This window comes from Callorhinus ursinus, unplaced genomic scaffold, assembly GCF_003265705.2.
Source record: "Callorhinus ursinus isolate GAN/ISIS: 27379988/994484 unplaced genomic scaffold, GSC_fseal_2.0 scaffold46, whole genome shotgun sequence".
Classification (NCBI taxonomy): Eukaryota; Metazoa; Chordata; class Mammalia; order Carnivora; family Otariidae; genus Callorhinus; species Callorhinus ursinus.
Window position 1 is genome coordinate 5,640,555 of NW_027397108.1, and position 23,127 is coordinate 5,663,681.

Here is a 23,127-nt window from a genome sequence, read left to right on the forward strand (position 1 = left end):
GGTTGGGAAAGTGGTGACTTCTCTGTGCAAATGATTTCTTTGTCCAAACAGAACTAAAGAGGGTACCTTTATGGGTTAACAACTTTCATAATGATTAAAATAAGAAACCGATGATTGTTTTTGACCCATAAAAGCCAATTTCTTATGGTTCAACTGAACATGTTACCATATTCTCAATTAATGACTGGTTTTTTAAAGTTCGCATTTGGATAAAAGTTCCAATATTGAATTAGACTAAAACTATTATTTGAAAGTATAAGAGAACAGAAAAAGTATACGAAAACTTATTACAGAACAATTTTTATTAATAAAAGCTTTAAACAAAAATTCATAATTCCATAAACTAATAATGACTTGGCAGCATGCAAGTACTTCAGGCTGGAGAGGCATGTTTGTTCTTAATGAATTTATATATGCTAAGTCCTCTTGACATTCGATTCCAAAATGTATGGATAAATTGGCTTGGCATGATTAATAATTTAAAGTAAAGTATAAACATAAGGGCAACTTAAACATTGGTTTAATTTATGTGTGTCAATTCAAGGTCAGCGACTGGAAAGCTCTATTAAAAAAAAATCTGAGGTCAAAAAGATCTTTAGGAAGCAACCACATACCTCTGTACATTTGAAGATTGAGGGCTAAAAATCCATTCCTGATGAACACCATTGAGTAAAGGATGTATAACATCCACCACACATCTGTTTCAAAAATGGCGTTTTTCCAAAATTATCCATTTCTTTACAAATAAACATTATAGTATTAATAACTACAGAGAAGCCATCAGAATGAGTTCCACAATATGCTAACTCTCTCGAGGCTTTCCTGAACTCTGTCTCAAAGCATTTACTTTAATCCTGGGGCTTTAGAAACATCTTCTTTACTTTAACTGTTGGTTTTGTGTGTCCATTTTCATCTTCTTCATAATTGGCACGGTCTCTTTTTTTGGCAAACTTTTTTCCAATTGTCCCCACCAAGGTCTCATATCTGTTAAGATGGTATGCAGCACAAGTTTAATTAAACAAACAAAAAACAAGGTAGGAGTCAAGTCTTGTCAAGAATATCAAACCAAATAGGCAATGAATAAGAAAAATCAAAATGATGATTAAAAGAAACTGATTCAAAATTTAAGAACTTTTCCATGAATGATTAAATTTTTCACTGTTTTGTTTTCGCACTATCCTAAATAAATTGAGATGTGTATCTTAAAATATGTATTAGAAGCAGCACTGGACAAAAGCCCTCAACTGCCAGCCTCTGACAGGTATGAATCTCCCCGCGCCCCAGCCCAATTTAGAGAAAGCAGAAAGTCATCTTCCCGCTGGGGCACTCCATGGAAGACTGTGGGGAAGAGGAGCGCCCATGTGAGAGCCAGTGATTATAGTGCGGTTCTGAGGTGACTGTTACCTTCTGGCCATTTCTTCATCTGACACATCGAGCTCCACTGCTTCACCTTCAACTTCTTCCACTTTGTTCTTAGCGTTCATCTGGAGCATTAATTTCTGAAAAATGTAACAGTGCTTTCAGGACTGGAACAGGCTTATTAAAGAAACTGGTATCAAATGTATTTGAAGGTAGAGGAACAGAAGTCACAATCTACAGGAATAACCAAAATTTATGAGGGGGTTCTCTGTAATACTTTCCTCCACAATGTGCCAAGAGAAGTCAGCTGTGAATGAAAAAAATAAGACAAACCCCTACTAGATTGGACTTCCTATTAATGATTTTAAATTGTGTTTTAGATTGTAAATCTTATTGGTTACTGACATCTAAATCAAGCACACTGCTAACACACTAGTGAGGGGGGGAAATAAAAAGCAAACTTTTAGATTTCCTCCAAACTTCCCATCTTTGAGCCAAATGGAAGAAAACTACACTCAAGAGTTGATAACAGGGCACCTGGGTGGCTCAGTTGGTTAAGCGTCTGCCTTCAGCTCAGGTCATGATCCCAGCGTCCTGGGTTCGAGTCCTACATCAGGTTCCCTGCTCAGTAGGGAGCCTGCTTCTCCCCCTCCCTCTGCCTGCTCCTCCCCCTGCTTGGGCTCTCTCTCTGTCAAATAAATAAAATCTTCAAAAAAAAAAAAAAACCCCATTCTTCAGATTGATATATTAAAAAAAAACAGTGATACTAAATGCAGTTTTTGGTGGTGGGGGGGCAGCCAATTACTGGATGGATGGACTGGGAGATTGGCTCTGCCATTATGGGGAAGACCGGCTTCATTCCAGATCACAAGGGTGAATAAAAAGCATTCTACATGATGTCCATGTGCCACAGTCTCACCTCCATTTCTTTTTCTCACAGTATTAACCCTTTCTTGATCGTTACCCTGGACAAAAAAATTCTTTTTAATGTACAATACTTTTTTTAGCAAAGGCAGGATGAGGAAGGGAAAGCAGAAGAGAAACCAGTTTCAATTAGCTTTTCCAACGTTTAAAGGACTGAAAAGAAAATAATTCTGGGAATAAAAGCTCTGTGAGGGCACAGAACTCGGTTTCCTACTGCATTTCCAGTGCCTCAAGAGGGCTGATGAACCTCAGGTACAGAATATTTACTGAATAAATAAACGCCATGCTGGGTGTCACTAAAGATACATAGAATACTAAAAACATGTTCGAGGGGCTCCTGGGTGGCTCAGTCAGTTAAGTATCTGACTCTTGGTTTTGGCTCAGGTCATGATCTCAGGGTCTTGGGATTGAGCCCCATGTTGGGCTCTGTGCTCAGTGGGGAGCCTGCTCGAGATTCTTTCTCTCCCTCTCCATCTGCCCCCTCCCCACTCTCTCTCAAATAAATAAATCTTTAAAAAAAGAAGGCTTTTGTAAAAATGTGTTCTAAGTACATCCTGCTTATAATGAAGTAAGTACTCTCAACCTGGTATCTTTTCAAAACCAGGTATATATACCTAACCCTTCTCATGTCTCATGACAGCTCAGATATGCAAGCCAAACAGTTCAAAACCTTTCCCCAGGGAGAAAGTATTCAGTGTTACAGAGTAGCAGTCATGAAAGCCATCTTCTAAAAGCCTCCCACATCAGGATCCTTTTCCCACTGTATGAGACATACCCTGGAGTGCCTGCCTACCCCTAGCCCTAGTCTCTGGGTAGCACACACGCATCATCTTCGCTCCCCTGACTCCCCCTTTACCTCACTGCCTTCTCCCTCGGAAATCTAAAGCTTTAAGCAGGCCAAGGCAAGGAAAATACCTATTATAAACAAACACTTTTAGTGTTGACTTTGTGTAAATAGAACATCTTAATTATCATACACCCTCAAAAAAGGGGGGAAAAAAGAAAACCCATGATCTTAAACAAACTCTGGCGATTAACTTGGTTAACTGTGATTCTCTATAGGCATCCTCAGGGAAGTGATTTTCAATCAGGGGTAGTTTTGCTCACCAAGGGACCTCTGGCAATGTCTGGATACACTTTTGGTTGTCACAACTGGGGTGTGTGTGTGTGTGTGTGCGTGCACGCTCATGTGCACACTACTGGTATCTAGTGGGTAGAGGCCAGGGATGCTGCTGAACATCTAAAAATACACGAACAGCCCCAGCTACAAAGAATTATCTGGCTCCAGAAGTCAGTTGTGCCAGGGCTGAGAAACCCTGGCTTCAACTGACAGTTATAAAACTAAACTTTATATCATAAACCTCCATTTCATTGGTGGAGTACCTGATAGGATGACTTTTAGTACATGTGCCAGAATTCTAATAAATATTAAACGAAGGTCTGTGCTTCTCTACAAACCTGAACCAGGAAAATTCAAATCAACAGCTCATAAGGTGAATTATTTACTTTTCAAACAAACTTTCCAAAAGGTTCATTTAAAAATCTATTTACAACCTTGGATTAAAACCTGCCTACTGAAAAGTGGAATTATTCAATTTTTAAGTCACATTTTTCCATTAGAAAAGATACATTTACAGGTGCCAGAAAATAAGTTTTCATAATAGCATCATATGAACAAAATCTGGACATTCCTGTGAAAGAGTTGAGCTGAAACTCTAACACTCGCAGGGCGCTGTCGGGGAGTGCGTGCTGCTATATTAAATCATCTACTAACTCTGCCATAAAACCAGGCTGCAAGGGCTGCAATTTCTTTAAATAGCTCCACCAGTATTTCAAGACTTGTTATTTTGTATATAATGAGAAGAAATGGTACCTGGTGGGAAAAAACCGAAACCCAATTATTAGCAGAAAGAATTCAATAGGAAAATTTTAAAATTTTATTTTAAAGCAATTATATTTAATACCTCAACCTCAGGATTAAATCCTCTGAATGACATTCTTCCATAAAGAAGATCTTCACATAACAAGAAACTCTGCTCTTCTATTATGAAACACCTAAGTGGGAAAATAAACCTGTATTTATAGCGTGTCTACTTATAACAAAGCAGTGCAACTAAAAGTCAAAATTTCAAATGAAAAATTGATCTTACTTACGGTTCTTAGTAGAATCAAGTAAAAGTAAGCTAAGACTTCTAAATGTAGGGGTAGAAATAAAAACTGATTACCTTGGCCAGCAAAGGCGTTAGATGACAAGAGCTTGCAGCTGCAGGCACAGCCTTGTCTAAATTACACATTTAATTTGTGTAAATGCCTACACAATGCAGAGACCTAGACTATTTATAATAAACCTGGATTTTTCTAATCTGAAGCAGTTTCCTTGACATTTACATCTCCCAACCCCACCAACTTCTTACTAAGTACTTATTAAATACTCTGAAATTGGAGTCCCAGGCAGCTTTAAGAGTGTTTTAGCTGGAGCTCTTAGCTGTAAACAATGACTGACTTAAGCAGAGAAGGAATTTACTGAAAGGATACCAGGTATCTCACAGAATCACTGGGAAAGCTGGATGAGCAGGAATAGAAAATAGGCAGAAATAAGGGTAGCTAAGTCGATGATCCAAAACCAAAACCATGAAAAAAATCTCCCTAGTAAAAATGACGCTGCACCTGAGGGGGCTAAGCTCTGCACAGCTGAGGGCACTGGGAGGCCAGTGTTGCCCTGAAAAGGGGATGCAGGTGCGACATTTCGGTCTCTAAAAGGCAGTCTCCTCTGAGTCACCAGTTTATTACCCCAGTCCCAGGGGAACATATCTGACTACAGCCTGAAACCGTAAAACTATTAACCATAAAGCACACTAGGAAGGTAAATACCTGGCCTTTAAGGCTTCTTTGGCAGAAAGTAGACACTACTTCTTGTGTCAAGATTCACTCCCTCACTCGCTCACTCACTCAGCCAACACTTAGTAAACCAAACTGTGTGCCAGGCAGTGTTCTAGAAGCTGGAGGGGTAGCCTCGAATAAGAGTCTCTGCTCTCACGGAGGTCACATTCTAGAGTGGTGCCAAATGACAAATAAAAGATTTATATTATACAGTGGAAAAACGTGAAGTAGGTTATTTCACGCCTGGCTGAAAGAAAGCAGCTGGTACTAAACCAGTCCTCCTACCTATGCCAACGATAAAATAGGACTAAATAACAAGTCAAAGAACAAGTCAAAGCACAGGGCTGTGGGCTCTGAGAGAAAAAAAACAAAGTAAGCTTTCTGACTGAAGGTAATGGATGCCCACCTTCCGACTGAAGGCAACTTTTAGACTGTGGAACAGGGAGTGGGAGCCCAAACCGAGCCCAGTCTCACTGAACTGAAGAGACAAAGGAACTGAAGTTCGGGGCTGCAGAGGGGGCTGAAGTATAGGGGTCAAGATCCCAGAGAGAGGGGGATACTTAAAGAGATTCTGGGACCTGCATACACGGTCCCCTGGAATGTTTGGCTGAATTCTAGGCTGTCCATGTGCAGAACAAGTCCAACAGTGTCAGGAGAAAAAAAACAATTTCCAGAGAACAATTCCCTGGTGCATTAGTTTCCTAGGGCTGCTGGAAGAAATTACCACAAAACTGGTGGGTTAAAGCAACAGAAACTTGCGCTCTCAATTCTGGAAGTCTACAGTCAGTTTCACTGGACCAAAATCAAGGTGTTGGCAGAGACGCGCTCCCTCCAGAGGCTATAGGAGAGAATTCATTCCTTGCTTCTGCTGACAGCTAGGAGTACTTGGCATGTGATTGCATTACCCCAACCTCGGCCTCCATGGTCACATTGCCTTCCCTTCTATCTCCCTTTTATAAAGATATATGTGATTGTATTTAGGGTCCACCCAGACAATCCAGAATAATCTCTCCACCTAAAGATCTTTAACTTAATTACACCAGCAAAGTCAATTTTGCCATATAAACTAACATAGGTTCCAGCGACAAGGACCTGGATATTATTTGGGGTACCATTTTCCAGCTTACCGTAACTGAGAAAGAAAATTTTTAAAAAAATTTTTTATTTATTCATTTGAGACACACAGAGAGAGAGAGAGCATGAGCAGGGACAAAGGCAGAGGGAGAGGGAGAAGCAGGCTCCCCACTGAGCCAGGAGCCCGACGTGGGGCTTGATCCCAGGACCCCGGGATCATGACCTGAGCCGAAGGCAGAGGCTTAGCCATCTGAGCCACCCAGGCGCCCCCCCGAGAAAGAAAATTTACCCTAAAACTGTATGTTGAACAAATACAAGACCTTGCACAATGGAGGGAAATGTCTGAGTTGTGTCTATCCAACCAAGCTGAATATCCTGTGACACTGAACAGAAAGGTCACACCTCAGGAGTAGGGCGCATCTAGCAAAAGTCAAGGCTGTAAAACCCACTCCTACAAAAACAGGGACCAAGCTGATTGGCATGTAAATTAACTGCCTAAGGGAAAATTCAACACTTCATTAAGGAAGACAACAAAATCCAGGTACTCAACAATGTAATACATAAGGTGAGACACACAATAAAAAGTTGCTAGACATGTAGGGTAGCAGGAAAATGTGACCCATAAACAGAGGAAAAACAAATCAATAAAAAAGATGATGGCATTAATAGAAAAGAACTTTAAAACAGTTACTTTTTTTAGATGGGGTGGGGAGTGAGGAAGGGGGTGAGGGGGAGAGGGAGAGAGAGAGAGAGAGAGAGAGAAACTTAAGTAGGCTCCATGCCCAGCATGGGGCTGGATTTCACAAGCCTAAGATCATGACCTGAGTTGAAATCAAGAGTTGGACGCTTAACTGACTGAGCCACCCAGGAGCCCCTAAAAACAGTTATTATAAATATGTTCAAGGATTTAAAGAAACACAGGAATGTAATGAAGACACAAATAGGGAACCTGATTTAAAATATGGAAACCATGAAAACTCAACCAATAGAAATTTTACAACATAAAAAACAATATCTGAAGTGAAAAATTAGAATAGTCCTATATCAAAAAAACTGAATGCATTATTAAGAATCTTTCCACAGAGAAAACTCCAGATCCACATAGCTTCACCAGTGATTATTTTTTTTAGATTTTATTTATTTATTTGAGACAGAGAAACAGAGATAGCAACAGAGACAGCAAGAGAGACCCTGAGTGGGAAGAAGAGGGAAAAGCTGGCTCCCCTCTGAGCAGGGAGTAGGGAGCAGGGAGCAGGAAGGAGGGCTCCACACAGGGCTAGATTACAGGATCCTGGGATCATGACTTGAGCTGAAGGCAGACGCTTAACCGACTGAGCCACCCAGGCACCCTCAAATAAATAAAATATTTAAAAAAAAAAAAAAGGGCACCTGGGTGGCTCAGTCGTTAAGCGTCTGCCTTCAGCCCAGGTCATGATCCCAGGGTCCTGGGATCGAGTCCCGCATCAGGCTCCCTGCTCCACGGGGAGCCTCCTTCTCCCTCTCCCACTCCCCCTGCTTGTGTTCCTGCTCTCGCTGTGTCTCTCTCTCTGTCAAATAAATAAATAAAATCTTAAAAAATAAAAATAAAAAAAAATAAAAAAAAAAGAAGTGTCTGCCTTCAGCTCAGGTCATGATCCCGGGGTCCTGGAATGGACTCCCACATCGGGCTCCTTGCTCAGCCCGGAGCCTAGTTCTCCCTCTGCCTGCCGCTTCCCCTGCTTGTGCTCGTGCTCTCTCTCTCCCCCTCTGACAAATAAATAAAATTAAAAAAAAAGAAAGAAAGAAAGAAATAGGCAGGCCACAAACTGGGAGAACATATTCACAATACATGTATCTGTTAAAGGACCTGTGTTCAGAATATAAAGAACTCCTACCTGTATAGAAGTATGTAAGTTTTATCAAGAAACAAAACCCTATACAAACATTGAATTCTAGTTAATGATATGCATGTTTGCAACTTACTCTGAAATACACTAAAAATAAAATGAATTGATGGATGTATAGAGGGATGGATAATTATGTAATATAAGATGCTAGAAAAAAAGAACCATCTCATTTTTAAAAATGTGCAAAAGATTTGAATAGGGACTTCACAAAGGGAGATATGGAAATGCCAATAAGCACATAAGAGTTTTTTAATGTTATTAGTCACCAGGAAAATGCAAATTAAAAATCATAATGAGATACTACTAGAACGACAGAATAGGTAAAATTAAAAAGGTAACACAAAACGTTGGAAGGACGTGGGAAAAATCAGAATTCTACTTAGTGATGTTTTGTTTTTTTGTTTTTGTTTTTTTTTTTAAAGATTTTATTTATTTATTTGAGAGAGAATGAGAGATAGAGAGCACGAGAGGGAAGAGGGTCAGAGGGAGAAGCAGACTCCCTGCTGAGCAGGGAGCCCGATGTGGGACTCGATCCCGGGACTCCAGGATCATGACCTGAGCCGAAGGCAGTCGCTTAACCAACTGAGCCACCCAGGCGCCCTAAGAATTCTACTTAGTGAAAGTGTAATAAAATGGTGCAGTTACTGTGGAAACCAGTCTGAAAGTTTCTCATAAAGTTAACTATATGCCAACCTTATGACCCAGCAATTTCACTTTTACCGAGGAGAAATTGTAAGCGGAAAGAGTTAGGGGTCCCCCCAAAAAGAAAGACAAGACATAGCATGACACCAGAGAAGTCATTTTAGGCCCCCAGCTATTTTCTGGGATCTCTGCCCTACTTGCTCAAGCACACTTCTAGCACAACTTCCTGGGAGGTGTCAGAATCACAAAGAAACACAAAAACCTCAGTGGTTAAAGATTTTAAAGGAACAAAGAGAAAGCAAAAACTAACACTCTACCAGGCCAGGAAATAGCCTAACCAAATCAGAGACAATAAACCACTGGTAAAACTCCCTGTGCTATTTCAAAAGCACGCAAGGCCTTGCATCAGGAGCCCAAGACCCCACCCCATCCAGTTTATACTAGCTCTTGGAGCACTCCCATGAGCCCTTTCCCCAGTAGAGAGTTACCTTGGCTTCACTGTCAAGTTAGTCTCCACCCTCAGAGGAGCACAAGCTTCATTAACATAACAGGATACATGTATAGGCATTTTTTTTTTTTAAGATTTTATTTATTTATTTGAGAGAGAGAGAATGAGAGATAGCGAGCACGAGAGGGAAGAGGGTCAGAGGGAGAAGCAGACTCCCCGCTGAGCAGGGAGCCCGATGTGGGACTTGATCCCGGGACTCCAGGATCATGACCTGAGCCGAAGGCAGTCGCTTAACCAACTGAGCCACCCAGGCGCCCTAGGCATGTTTTTTTTTACGTATGCCTACACGACCTCCTGTCTGCCATTACATGTGATGACAAAGCCCCCCTTTCTGAATATTCATCCTAACCCTAAATAAAAGAAACCCACTCACTCTCACTTGGGAGAATCATGGCTTTGGAAGTTATTCCCCGTGATCTCTTTATTTGCTGCAAAAAGCTTCCTTTGTGGGACAACTCCACGTGGTTTAGTCCTTATCCCTAACTCAGCAAGGAGCGATGTCACGTTAGTTCGGCTACAAAATGAAAACGATCTATCCAATTCATTCAAATTCTTTTTATCTAAACTTGTCTTTGGCTGCTGTATGAAAAGTGGTCTGGATGGGCTTCTTCTGAGCCAAGTTCAGAAGGCAATGAGGAACACAACATGAGGCCTGGGGAAGAACAGCTGTGGGACCAGTTAAAGACCCTGAGAAGGGAGTGTACGGGGCCCACCTGAGAAACAGCGAGGAGGCCTCCAGACTGGGAAGGAGTGACAGAAGGGAGCACTGGTAGGAGGTCAAAAGTATTTTCACGGTGACATTAAGATGTTGTCTTCTTTGGGGCGCCTGGGTGGCTCAGCCGTTAAGCATCTGCCTTCAGCTCAGGTCATGATCCCAGGGGTCCTGGGATAGAGCTGCGTATCGGGCTCCCTGCTCAGCAGGAACCTGCTTCTCCCTCTCCCACTCCCCCTGCTTGTGTTCTCTCTCTCGCTGTGTCTCTCTCTGTCAAATAAATAAATAAAATCTTTAAAAAAAAAAAAGATGTCTTCTTCACAGTCGACACTTACACAGAAGGTGCAAAAGCAATTGTGAGTAAGAGCTCATTTTGGCATGAATGAAAGTAGGGATACCATACTACGCTAGTAGACTGCTGGTTTTCAAAGTCTAAAAAAAGGGAAAGAAGCCGATAAGAATGTTCTTAATGAAGCAGTAAAAAAATTTATTAATTTTCATTAATCTTGCCCCTTGATTACACTTTTCAAAAATATTCCACATGCAAATGCTAAGTACTTCTGCACAGTTAGGCATGACGACCATCTTGAGGAAATGCACTTGTGTGACCGAGTTCTCAGTTGAACTAGCCACTTTTATCATGGAACACTACAGCTATGCTTATTCAGACTTGGGTACTTGGCAGACGCTTTTCTGAAAATGAATCAGATGAACTTGTCACTTCAAAGGAACAACTGACAGTACTTGTTGCCAGTTACAAAATTCAAGCTTTTGAGCAAAAATTGAGAATCTGAATAGCTTGTGCATGTCATCTTGGGCTTGAAGCTTCTCAATACTTAAAAGATTTTTCTGATGAACCCATGGTAATATTAATGAATATGGTTTTTGGTATTATATAAGGAATTAAGTTAACATTTAGAAAATCTATACAACTCACTGAACTAATATTTTCCAAAAGAGAAATGCATGATGTTATGAAATCATGCATGGATAAAAGATCTATTCCAAATGCAAGGTAGACTAATGATTATGAAAACTGTATTGACACTTTGAGATTCCATACTGCAGTTAAAGAAACTACTAGTTACTGGGTTTTGGAGTAGTGTCAAAAAATTATCTGAAAAGGCTATTATAATACTCCTCCCCTTTCAATTACATCACTTGTGTAAGGGTGGATTTTCTTTATGGGCCTCAACCAAAACAACAGACTACAACAGGCTGAGTGCAGAATTTAAGAGAATCGACCCAGAGAATCAACCCATCTCTGACAATACCGGACATCAGAAGATTCAAAAACGTAAGATAATGCCTTTCTTCTCATTAACATTTTTTGGTCTTGGGAAACTGTTCCTTTTCTTTCTTTTCTTCCTTCCTTCCTTCCTTCCTTCCTTCCTTCCTTCCTTCCTTCCTTCCTTCCTTCCTTCCTTCCTTCCTCCTTCCTTCCTTCCTTCCTCTCTCTCTCTCTCTCTCTTTCTTTTTTTTTAAAGATTTATTAGAGAGAGAGAGAGGGAGAAAGCAAGCACAAGCAGAGGGAGCAGCAGAGAGGGAGAAGGCTCCCCGCTGAGCAGGGAGCACAATGTGGGGCCCAATCCCAGGACCCTGGGATCATGGCCTAAGCTGAAGGCAGATGTTTAACCAACTAAGCCACCCAGGCGCCCTGGGAAACAGTTATATTTCATGAAAAATGTGTTATTTATGTTAACAACATGAGTTTGTCTTTAGAGTGAGCATTTAAAAAAATTTTGTTGTAATTTTACACATTAAATATCGACATGAAATATATCACACAAATAGAAGCTCTTCAGGGGTTCTAAGTAATTTTATAAAATGTAAATGGTCCTTGAGCCCAAAACTTTGAGAACCACTGTTCTCCGGGTTCCTCTCTCCCTGGCCCTCTAGTTCAGCCAGCACCTCACTTCCTTCAGGAACCCCCCTCCCTGAGGGAGCCTAAATTCAGGCACACATTCTCCAGAACCTTTTGTTCAACCTTTTCCATAAGGTGTGGAATTCCCTCTCAACTGCCTAATCCTGGTCATTACCGAGTGCAGCTGATAAAACCTCATCCCTCTCCCCAGATCCACCGCCCTCTCAGGAAAGCACCATAACTACACATTTAAGCACTCAAGACAAAAGACAGATCCAGAGGCTAGGAATGGATGCACAGCAGGACCACTGCTCCAGTCAGAGGACTTTCCCAGAGGTTTCCACTGACACAATAACTTTAATATAAAAAGGAGCATAGGTGTTTCCTTATCTACAAGCAGTTTCAATAATTAGGAACATTAATTAAACACAGAATTAGCAAAAAATTAAATATTCTAAAACTGTAAGCATTCTGTATTTTAATATCCTTAATTTTTATTAATAAGGATCCATAATTTTAGAGCCAAAACACATCCAAGATATTATCTATTTCATCTATTTTTACAGATGAGAAACTACTGCTCAAAAAACAAACAAAAAAAACCCCAGACTTGCCTTAAAGCCACAAATAACATGCATGGCAAAGCAGGGGAAAAACTCACTGTAGGAAAACAATTCACTATGGGTCTCTCCAGTGAATGAGACACTACCTGCCCTTTTGGTCTGGAACATCTTTTCAGGGATGTGTGTATAGTGAACCATTTTGAAAGGCAGAGCTATTGTCTTCCTTTTGAGCAAAGTGCAGACTTGCTTAATATCCAGTATAATAATGTCTTTGGGGGCTAAGGGCAAGTTGGCTTGCAGTCACGTATTAAAGATACAGATTTCCTAAATTCAAGACTTCTCAGCTGTGATACAAACCTATTGTGGGCAACACATACAGATGGGCCTCGCCACATCATCCCCCATGAGATTTGAGGGACACAGGGGAAATGATGCAAAAGAGATGCTCGTATTGTTTGCTGCGCTGTGAGTAATGAAGTCCTTGTGTCTGACCCAAGAGTCTTGTACCTTCCACCAGCATCCATGAAACTGTGTCCAGCTAACCTATTAATTTGCAAGTAGGGTACAATCTCGGATCTCACAGTTCCCAACACTCATTAGGCCACAATATACAAGCACAAGAACATGGTAGCCAAATATACTTTCAAAGCAACATTCTATGGCAAAAAAGCACTTAAACTGGCTAGTCTCTGTATTGGGGCACATCCTTTGGAGAAAAATATGGCAAAAACACAGCACAATCTTTGATCTGTAAATTCTACTTCTAGGAACTTATACCAAGCATCTTCTATCAGGTTCCCCAGAAACAGACTTTGAGACAGAATTGTGTGCATAAGTATTATCGGCCAGGGCTGTTTGGGAGATGCCCCTCTATGGAAATGAGGATGGCAGGACTGGGCAGGAGGAGGTGACATGCAATGTGGCTACACTAAGGCCTCAGCCCCTACGAAGAGCTCTGGGCGGAGGGGGAAGGCTTAGAAGGCCCTGCAGGTGTTCCCAGTTGAGGCAAAGCAGTCCCTCATCCCCCTCAGAGCTCAGGCACTGGCTAGTGGTGGCCCCTCAGGGAAGCTGTGGACTAAAAGCCCTAATTTTCCTTGCTGAATTACGGGGCGATATTGCTGACATCACAGACGGCAACCTCTAGACTTCCAGAGCATATATACAGCGAAGCCTCCAATTTCAAAGAGAGCAGTAACCCTCTGGAATAATTCAGATACATCAAGGAAAGACTCACAAACACAAAAGAGCAAGAAGGAATGGGCGAATTTCATAATATTCAAGTATAAGGCAATACACGTGCTAGCAGTGTTTATCGTGCTTTGTGCCTGACCTGCTGTGATAAAGGCGTCACATACCTTAGCTCATTTACTTCTCAAAATGTATGCGACAGACGCTACCATCACACCCAATACATAGATGACAAAAGAGGAGTTACACACCTTGTCCAAGGTCACAAGTAAGCAAGTGGCAGAGCTGGGCATCAAACACAGATCTGCCTGATTCCAGAGCCCATGCACTTAATTAACTAATCCATTCCTCTGGCTCCCTATGTGGGGTGTTTAAAAAACACACACCCTGAAGAAATACCATCCATTTTTCTCTCCAGATCTACTTCTCATTATCTCCCCCCATTCTGTATCCTGGGAGGCTGATTTAAATGTTATACTTGGAAGGGGTCCTTTGCAGTCTGGAACCAGGCTTCCTTCCTGTGGGATTACCTCAGGCTGGCTGTGCTCCCTTATGAAGATAGCAGCTCTTGTAAGATGTCTTCAGATTCAGTAACCATTCCCTCCCCTTGACCCTTTGGTCCTGGAGTGGAAATTACTCCTACCACACAAGCTATGGGGTATGCACCGTCCCTGGTGGCCTCCCTGTGCCCTACTCTGTTATACTCTCGAATTAGCCAATTTGACAGTGTCATCTTTTCCTGCCAACGACTTAATCTAATGTACATATCTATACACAAATAGGCACTGGATGGTGGCAAAAGTATATTATTTCCTGCTAGGGTCTGACTGCTTGTACCCCCCACAAAATACATATGTTGAAATCTTAACCCCGAGAGATGATGGTATTAGGAGATGAGGCCTTTGGGAAGTAGCTGAAGTCCTGAGGGTGGGGCCCTCATAAATGGGATTAGCACCTTACAAAGGAGACTCCACAGAATCCCCTAGACCTGGGGTGCCTGGGTGACACAGTTGGTTACGCCTCCGATTCTTAGTTTCGGCTCAGGTTGTGATCTTGGCATCATGGAGATCGAGCCCTGAGTTGGCTCTGCGCTTAGCACAGAGTCGGCTTGAGACCCTCTCTCCCTCTGCCTTAACACCCAGCTACCTGCCCTGCTCTCTCTCAAATAAATAAATAAATAAATAAATAAATTTTTAAAAAAGACAAAAAGAAAAGGAACCTCCTAGCCCCTTTCACCAGGTGAGGACACAGTGAGAAGGTGCTGGCTATGAACCAGGGAGACAGCCATCACCAAAACACCACCACAGTAGTGCCTTGATTTTGGATTTCCAGCCTCCAGAACTGTGAGAAATAAATTTCTGTTCTTTGTAAGCTATGGTGGTATTTTGTTATAGTAGCCCAAAAGGATGGAGATATTTGCCTCCTAGGAAAGGAATCTAAAGGTCATTTTTCTGCAAATATGCTATGTTGGGGGAAAAAATACTGAAAACAAGATAGAAACCATCTTGCCCCTCAATAACAATAAGTAAAAAAAAAATCTGGAATACTCTGTGCAAGTTTAGTCAAGGCATAAAATGAAATTATAGATCCTTACCAGTAATGGTCCCTTCCTACACCACCCTGCTCCCAAATCCACACTGTCTCTGGCTTTGTCTTCCCCTTCCTCAGGGCCACCTTGCTTCCTCCGAGAAGCAGCAGAGAAAAGCAAACAAAGAAGCAAGCAGAGAAAACAAAGTACCTTCCTTCCATATCTCCTGGTGGGGCATGCTTTCTATCTTTAGGGAAGGATATCTAGCCTTCCAGAAAAGATCCAGAGAAGGTCAGCCAAATGAACAAAGGAATACAACACAAACGAAAAAAAAAATTATTAGGTAAAGAAAGGAAAAACATAAATGTGCCCGAATAAGCAGCATCTTCCATCATCTGACAAAGCTGAAATAAAACTACCATACCACAGAGCTCACTAAGATAAGAAAGGCACCGAGGAGAAATGATAAATAGTTTTAAGAATTTAGATAAAAATCAATGGATGATATGAACCTATCACTCCTTCATTCAAAATTATTTCTCAAGCACTAACAATGCCTAGAGGTGGAAGAGAAACAGTCTAGTATGGTATCCAGCATTAGCCATGACCAGCTGGCTGACTCTGGGCAAGTTACTCTCTCAAGCTTCAGATTCTTCAGCTATAAAATGGATGGAATGACAGTAGCCAGCTCCTAAGTCTGCTCCGAGGATTAAATAATTAAGAGATTTTAAATGCTTAGCTCCATTCCTGGCACATGCTATGGAGTCAATAAATGTTTGTTAAGATGACTGGTATTAAAAGCAGTAAAAATTAAAAGAAAAAAGAAAAGAAACACACCCTAAACTCTTGACTTGCCTTTAAGAACTCTTACTATTCAAACAAAACTGGAGAGGCCTAAAGTACACACCTTCCAACTTAATCTTCAAACTTAATGTGACAGGGAGCACACCGCAGATTCTCATAAAAGCTCCCCAGTTACTACCAGAGATGAATGGGCTAGATTCCTTTATTCATCACAGAAAAAGAACAACATTGTAAATGAGGGCCAGTAAAAATGTATAAATCCAAGTAGAACTTATATAGATTTAATAATTTTAGAAAACTATTTGCAAAGCTAATTCAAGAAACTGAAGAGATACTATTTTATAGGCTTTGTGTCACTGAAACGATGAGTCCCATTTATAGGGATTTCCCTTTGAAGGCCCAAAGCATCATTAATATAATTTCTAATTAACCTACTCTTTTTCTTTAAGCTCTGGCAAATCCAAATACCAGTGCTCTTCACTAATGATTTTCTTTTCCTCCTCTTCTAGTTGTTTCTTGGTCTCCGAGTCCAGTCCCCTTTGCATGAACTGTCAAAACAAAACAAAATCAGTGTCAGCAACTAGTTTTCTCAACTTAGAGTTGAGAAAAACTCAAATAACTTTATTCCTCCATGTGCTTTCCCTCATTTCTCCAGGAATACTATCTCAGGGGTGAGGGCGGAGGTGCTGGGACCAAAGCAGCTTAGCTCTGCCCTTGAGAACGTCACACCGGACTAGCAGGGAGCCCACTAGAGCACACAAAAAAGTAATGTGGACTTCCTTCAGAAGACTTTGGAAAGATCTTTACCGTACTTTAGTTTGTCTAATTTAATAAAAACAAACAATAAAAAAACTGTATTCGGTAAGTAGCTCATAAATGTTTCAGTTTTACATAGTAGCCAGTGGGGAAGGGCTAAGACAAAAGACACAGATCAGGATAGGCAGGTAGAGACGGAAAGTGAGAGGAGTAGAAATAGGAGAGACTCAATACTTTCTGAATCTCTTGATGACCCACGGAGCCCACTGGTCTCTGTACCTGCTGATCTTGGTCTGGAATGTCTTTTCTCATGCTCCTCCACCTGGGCAACTCCTAGCCCTTCTGATATATAGGAAAAGCTACTCCATCTCTATGAAATCATCTCTGACACCTGCAAGCCAAACTGACATTTCTCTCCTAGATGCTTCATATGACATCCTGAAACAGTCTCACCACACTTTAATTTCTTGAGCACCTGTCTCTTCTGAAGACCTTGAGGGCAGGGACTTTGTCTAGATTGTTTCCTTGCTCAGTTTCAGCATGATGAATGATACGTAGTAAAGGGTCTATAAACACAGACCAAAGCAAAGCTGTATCTATAAGCCTGCTCTTCACATATATTTGTCGTTTGAAAGGCTGATTACCTCTGTGGCTGCTCTTTATTCTAAAAAGGGCAAAAGCTCAACTCAAAATAGGCCAGTAGAGAAATCAGCAGTCTAGCTGCTAGTCTCTTCCCTCCATAAACAATATTTCCTCAGGGGACCAGTGAACACAGCAAAATGATAGAGTATTAATAAGGGAAAAATAAATTCAGAAAACATCCAGGATCCTCCAGAAGTTAGCTCTAGAATTCCACTAGTTTCCATTTATCCTTATTTCTTTCCTTTGTCCAAGCTCTTATTACTTTTCCCTCCATTCCAACCCTTCCAAAAACAAGCATTTTTAGGCATAAGGGCTTTACCAATGAATACTAAATGAAATGACAAAACTTGAAAAACATTTACAAATAAAATACAGTGATAACATCCAGTTCTGATGAGGATGTGGTACGACTGGATCACTCATACATTGTTGGTGGGAATATAAAATGGTACAACCTCTGCGGAAAACAGCTTGACAGTTTCTTATCCTACTAAACATACACTTACCATACAACCTAGCAATTGTCCTCTTGAGCATTTATCTCAGAGAAATGAAAACTTACGTTCACTCAAAAACTCATACAGGAATATTCACAGCAGCTCTATTTGTTAATAGCCAAACACTGAGGACAACCAAAATACTCTTCAACAGGTGAATGGTTAAGTCCTATGATATTTCCATAGCATGGAATACTACTCAGCAATAAAAAAGGGAAAGAGCTATTGCTATCCAACAACTTAGATGGAATGCAAGTGAATTATGCTGAGTGAAAAAAAGCCAATCTCACAAGTTTACATATTGTACAATTCCATTAATAGAACATCTTTAAAATAACAAAATTGGGCGCCTGGGTGGCTCAGTCGGTTAAGTGTCTGCCTTCACCTCAGGTCATGATCCCAGGGTCCTGGGATCTGGTCCTGCATTGTGCTCCCTGCTCCTCATGGTGATGAAACAGTTCTGTATCTTGAATGTGGTGGTAGTTACATAAATCTGCACATGATAAGCTGTATGGAAAGATCACACACACACACACACACACACACACACACACGAGTAAAATGGTGACATAAAATGGTGGCTCTGTGAATTGTACCACTGTCAATTTCCTGGCTTTGCACCGTACTCTAGCAATAGAAGACAGGGAGTGGAGGGTACATAGGATCTCCCTGTACATTTTTTGCAACTTCCTGTGAATCCAACATTATTTTAAATAAATGTAAAGGAAATGTTTACACTCTATCTAAAGTGTTCTGTAGTCTTCATCCTTTTACCAGTGTCTCTATCCTCACCCAGGAAAGAACTGGCAGTTTCTGGAATACATATCCTGTACTTCCCAATCTTTCTGCCTCTGCTCCTCAACATGTTTCCATTTTCTACCTGGCAAAATACCCACTTGTAAAGGCCCAGAGGACATGTCCTTTGGGCCCTCCTGACTGTTGTTTGGCCAAGCTCTTCACAGACCTGTTCCCATAAAAGAACATCTTTCCCTACATCTAAGAGCCTTATAAGCACCGGCTTATTGTTCATTATGCTTCTTCTGTGTCTCCCAAAAGACAGATTCTGAACAGCAGACTATGTCTCTTGTTCATCTTCTATTACTAGTACTCAGGCTGCAGCAGATATACAAGAATTATCCAGATATACAGGCTCTCCGCTGAACAGGGAGCCCGACCCTGGCCGACCTGAGCCGAAGGTAGATGCTTAACTGACTGAGCCTCCCAGGTGCCCCTCAGAAAACCTTTATTGAACTCTTGTATATCCGCTGCAGCCTGAGTACTAGATGCACTAGTACTCAGCGGAGAGCCTGCTTCTCCCTCTCCCTCTGCTGCTCCCCCTGCTTGTGTGTTCACTCTCTCTCTCTCTGTCAAATAAATAAATAAAAATCTTTAAAAAAACACAAAGGTTCTCTGAATGTAAATCCAGACTTGTCTTATTCTCCCAGACTCTCTTTCTTGGATGGTTCTCTTTAAACCCAGACGCCTCATTTCATCACTTATATTCTTGGTGATACAACTCACCAATCCTACCCAACTGCCTTTTTATCTCCTATTTTTAGTCAAGTAGGTATTATTTATGGCATATAAAATAGCTATATATGTCTGTGTGTGCGCACGCGTGTGTGTATTCTGTACACATGGAAAGGCTAGCACGCCCTGTGAATATGAATCAAGCAACTCCAGATTTAGCAATCCAATTCTCCTGACTCTACAAGCATCTAAGAACTCTCTATTAAAACTTAGTGATTTGGCTTTACTCACAAGTGAGGGCTTACAGCAGGTATCACAAATTACACTCCTTAGGCTGGACATCAATTGCTGTAAATAAAGTTTTATTGGAACAAAGATATGCTCATTTGGTTCTGAGCTACAATGGCAGAGGTGAGTACGTGCAACAGTGACTGGCCTACAAGCCTAAAGTGTTTATTATCCGTCCCTTTACAGAAAAAGTTTACCGACTCCTGTCTTAAGAGCCCCAAAGAGCTAAAATCACAAATAAGCACCCTCTCTACAGTCATTCCATTACACTGACAGAAATACCACCTACATCCTTCACTTTCTACTTCCCATCAGGATCACCCTCCAGTTCCCAACAGGTGACCAAGGCAGAGGATTTCAGGTACACTTGAAAACAAATGTATTAGTATTAAATTCTCAACTCTCAACTCTCTGAACAGCTACAGTTACACTGGATACAGCAACCTAATGCAGTGCTCCATTCATTCTCACAGGACAGTCCTCTATCTGTATATATATTATTTCCTGCTATCCTGCCAATAAGTTCTTTCTCATCAATGACTGAAGCTGCTAACCCAACCAGAAAATCTGTGTAATATTTCTCCCCCTCCTTTGCTTCCAAAGTCCTGTTGAGTCTTCTCCGCACTAGGGTAGGGGTTGCTACTTTTTTTTAAGGTAACTTCTTCCTTCCTCTTTAGTCAGATCTTTGGTCTGAGTCCTAATCACTCAGGCACATCTTCGTTTGATGTGCCTGCTTTGCCAATCCAACCCAATTCTCTGATTATAAACCATAAGGCAAAAGAAGACTCTGTTGGGTAAAAATTCAAATTTTGCTAATATGTATGAAAGAAGTACCTTAGAAACCATAAGTTACATGATTTACCCTACACCCTCACTCACCCTATTCATCCCTAGTTACACCCCAGCTTAACTCCAAATCCGGCACATGCAACATTTACTCTCCAATCTTTCAGAACATTATTTATGCCTTGCTTCCTTTTTTCTGGAAATGACTCTCCAAACATGACATCAAACACTGTGCTGTAGTGTTCAGTGACAAGCAGTACAGAGTAGCAGTTAAGAACAGGGGCTTTGGTGCCAGATTGCCTGAGTCTGGTTCTGTCTACGCTACTTGTTAGCTGTGTAACTTTGGGCAAGTTACTTACTTGTCTGTTTCAGTGCTTCAGCTCCAAGAGAGGTGTAGTAACTGTTACCTACCTCAGAGTTATTAGGTGGATTTTACGGGCTGATATATGCAAAGCACTGAGAACAGCTGTCTGGCACCTACCAGAAACTATAAATGTTGGCTATTATTATTATTATTCAAGTTTTTAAGGCCTGGTTGTTTCCCATTTTTAATTTCTGTATTCCTTTTCATCTACCCTTGTCTTGTTTTTTTCACTTTGAAATTATTTGTGAAATTGATTCGATTTAGAACCCAAAAATCAATTTTGCTAAAAGTCCATGATATTCATTTTAACTGTTCTAATTCTATTCCCACCGCCACTGCGACCAGATCATCAGAACTTCGAACTTGGTCTTTCTGAACGCAATTTTGTCCCACGTCAGGTCTTTCTCTCACCAATGTATTCTCCAGAGGGCAGTTAAAGTAACTTTGAAAATTAAGAAGGACAGCTAAGATGCTGTTACCCGTGCTCAATCGCTTCCCCATGTCCACAAGATAAAGGAAAAAAAAAATCTTAATCTGGCCCAAAATTCCTCACGTGGCCACTGGCTACTTTTCCAGGCCCACTTTTTGCTACTTGCCTTCCAGACATACTGAATTATCTTTAGTTCTTGGAAATCCCAAGGGATTTCTCGGATTTTTGCGTCTCAGACTTCTGAACTCGCTTTTCCCTGGGTTTACGTTGCCTTGCGGCCACCCTCCCACCTACCCTCCAATCTCTGCTTTAGGGCCACTTCCCACAGAAGCCAAGTAAGTTCCCGGGGCTTCCGGCGCTCCAAGCAGCACCGCCCTCAGTGCCATGGCATGCTGCTTGCTTACGCGTCTTTTTCCTATCCCTCCGCCGGATCTATAATCCTGTTCCTAGTGCCTGAGGCAGAGCAAGCGCTAAGTGAATGAATGAATGCCCAAGCTGGAGGGCCTCCATGGCTTCCCTGGTGCCCCCGCGCGTCTGCCGCGTCGACCCCTGCCAGGTGCGGAAGCCCAGGTACCCCTGTTGCCCGGCCCGCCTCCCCGGCGTCCCCGCACCTTCATGCGCAGCAGGTTCTTGGACAATTTCGTCTTGCGCTCGGCCGCCATATCGGCTCCGCCTCGGAGCCGCGCTCCAGCACCAGCCCCCGCTGCGCACGCGCACTGCTGCGTGCGTCGTGGCGTCGTCCCACGCAACCCACGTTGTCCCGCCCCGTGGCTCCGCCCCCGTTTCTCGCGCCTTGGTGCGTCCGGGGATCTCCGCGCGTTGTCTTAGGGAGCCCTCGCCTTACGGAGGAGTTCGGGGTAAGGACACGCAGGGGTGAGAGCCACTTGACGTGGGGAGGGGAAGTCTAAAGAGGCCTCATTCGGAGGAGGCCCGAGTTACGGTCCCTGGGAGCGGCCGGGGGCGAGTGCCGCCGCGCGCCGCCGACCCAGTCGTGCCGGGGAGACCTTTGAGACGCTCACCGCGCTGTCCCGCTTGGACCGCGTCAGACACGCGTTTGCGTCGCGGACGGCGGCGCTCCCGGCCCCCGCACCACGGCCCGCGCAAGCGTTTCCCCCACGTTGAGGACACCGAGGCATGCGAAGGCCGCTCCACTGGCCCGGGAGTCGGAGCGGGGGAGGCGGGTGCAGACCCGGGCAGTCCGGGCTCCTGAAATGCGACGGAAAACCGTGCTGGAGTCACCGTTTGCGGCTGTGTGCGCGTCTCTGACTCCGAGGTTCTGTGACACAGCCCGAGACGAACCCACAGGCACGAGGACGGGCGGCTCCCTGGCCCGGAGAGCTGGGGAGACGGCGGCTTCGGTGCTGCGCGGCCCACCCGAAGACGACGTGCACAGCGTTCGCAGGAGGGCACCGGGCCTGGGGCCGTGCCGGCGCCTAGCTGCCCCACGCCGCGTTCTTGGCGCTGGCCGCCTCGCCTGCGTGGTTCTTACCTACACCTCCTTACAGCTCGGGACGCTGTGTTGTCATGTCCTTAGTGACCCTGAGGCCTACGGAGGGAGGTTAAGGCACTTACCCGCGTTCGCCCGGCTAATAAGTGTGAGAGCCCAGAGTCAGAAAACTTGGTGAAGGAAAAAAAAAAAAAATACCACCCTAAAAAACCCCCCAAATCATGGCCGTGCCCTGGCAGGTTTTCTCAGTGGCGTCCATAAAGTCATTACGATACGGTAAGTGGTTATGGAAACTCGCTCGTAACTAAGTGTGAGACCCTGGGCTACAGCCGTGCATAAAGACACGCGACCTCCCTTTCCTGCAGCTGACCCTAATGGTGAGTGCCACGGAAGAGAGAAAATGATGATGTGATGCAGTGACTTGTAGGGTTGCTTTGGGTAAGGTGGTCCATGATGGCCCTTGTCAGGTGATAGTGCTAAGGCTTAAAAGTTGAGAAAAACCTATTCTGCAAAGA

The 23,127-nt window shown here is 42.8% G+C and overlaps 1 protein-coding gene across 1 annotated transcript; it reads right to left on the reverse strand.

The window, feature by feature from the left end:
- Positions 1-284: 284 nt before the first annotated feature.
- On the reverse strand, positions 285-21,934 carry MPHOSPH6 (M-phase phosphoprotein 6). The gene is made up of 5 exons (XM_025860509.2): positions 21,777-21,934; positions 16,368-16,480; positions 4,248-4,338; positions 1,405-1,499; positions 285-984 (listed from the first exon to the last, which is right to left on the reverse strand). Exons 1-5 carry the CDS (start codon positions 21,825-21,827, stop codon positions 849-851), a joined length of 486 nt encoding a protein of 161 aa, XP_025716294.1. The 5' UTR covers positions 21,828-21,934; the 3' UTR covers positions 285-848.
- Between the last annotated feature and the right edge of the window lie 1,193 nt (positions 21,935-23,127).

Coding starts and splice junctions, on each gene's coding strand:
- MPHOSPH6 (XM_025860509.2), bottom strand. CDS start 21,827: ATGGCGGCCGAGCGCAAGACGAAATTGTCCAAGAACCTGCTGCGCATG. Junction 16,481..21,776: donor AGAACCTGCTGCGCATGAAG/GTGCGGGGACGC, acceptor TTGTTTTGACAG/TTCATGCAAAGGGGACTGGA. Junction 1,500..4,247: donor GATTTAATCCTGAGGTTGAG/GTATTAAATATA, acceptor TACATTTTTCAG/AAATTAATGCTCCAGATGAA.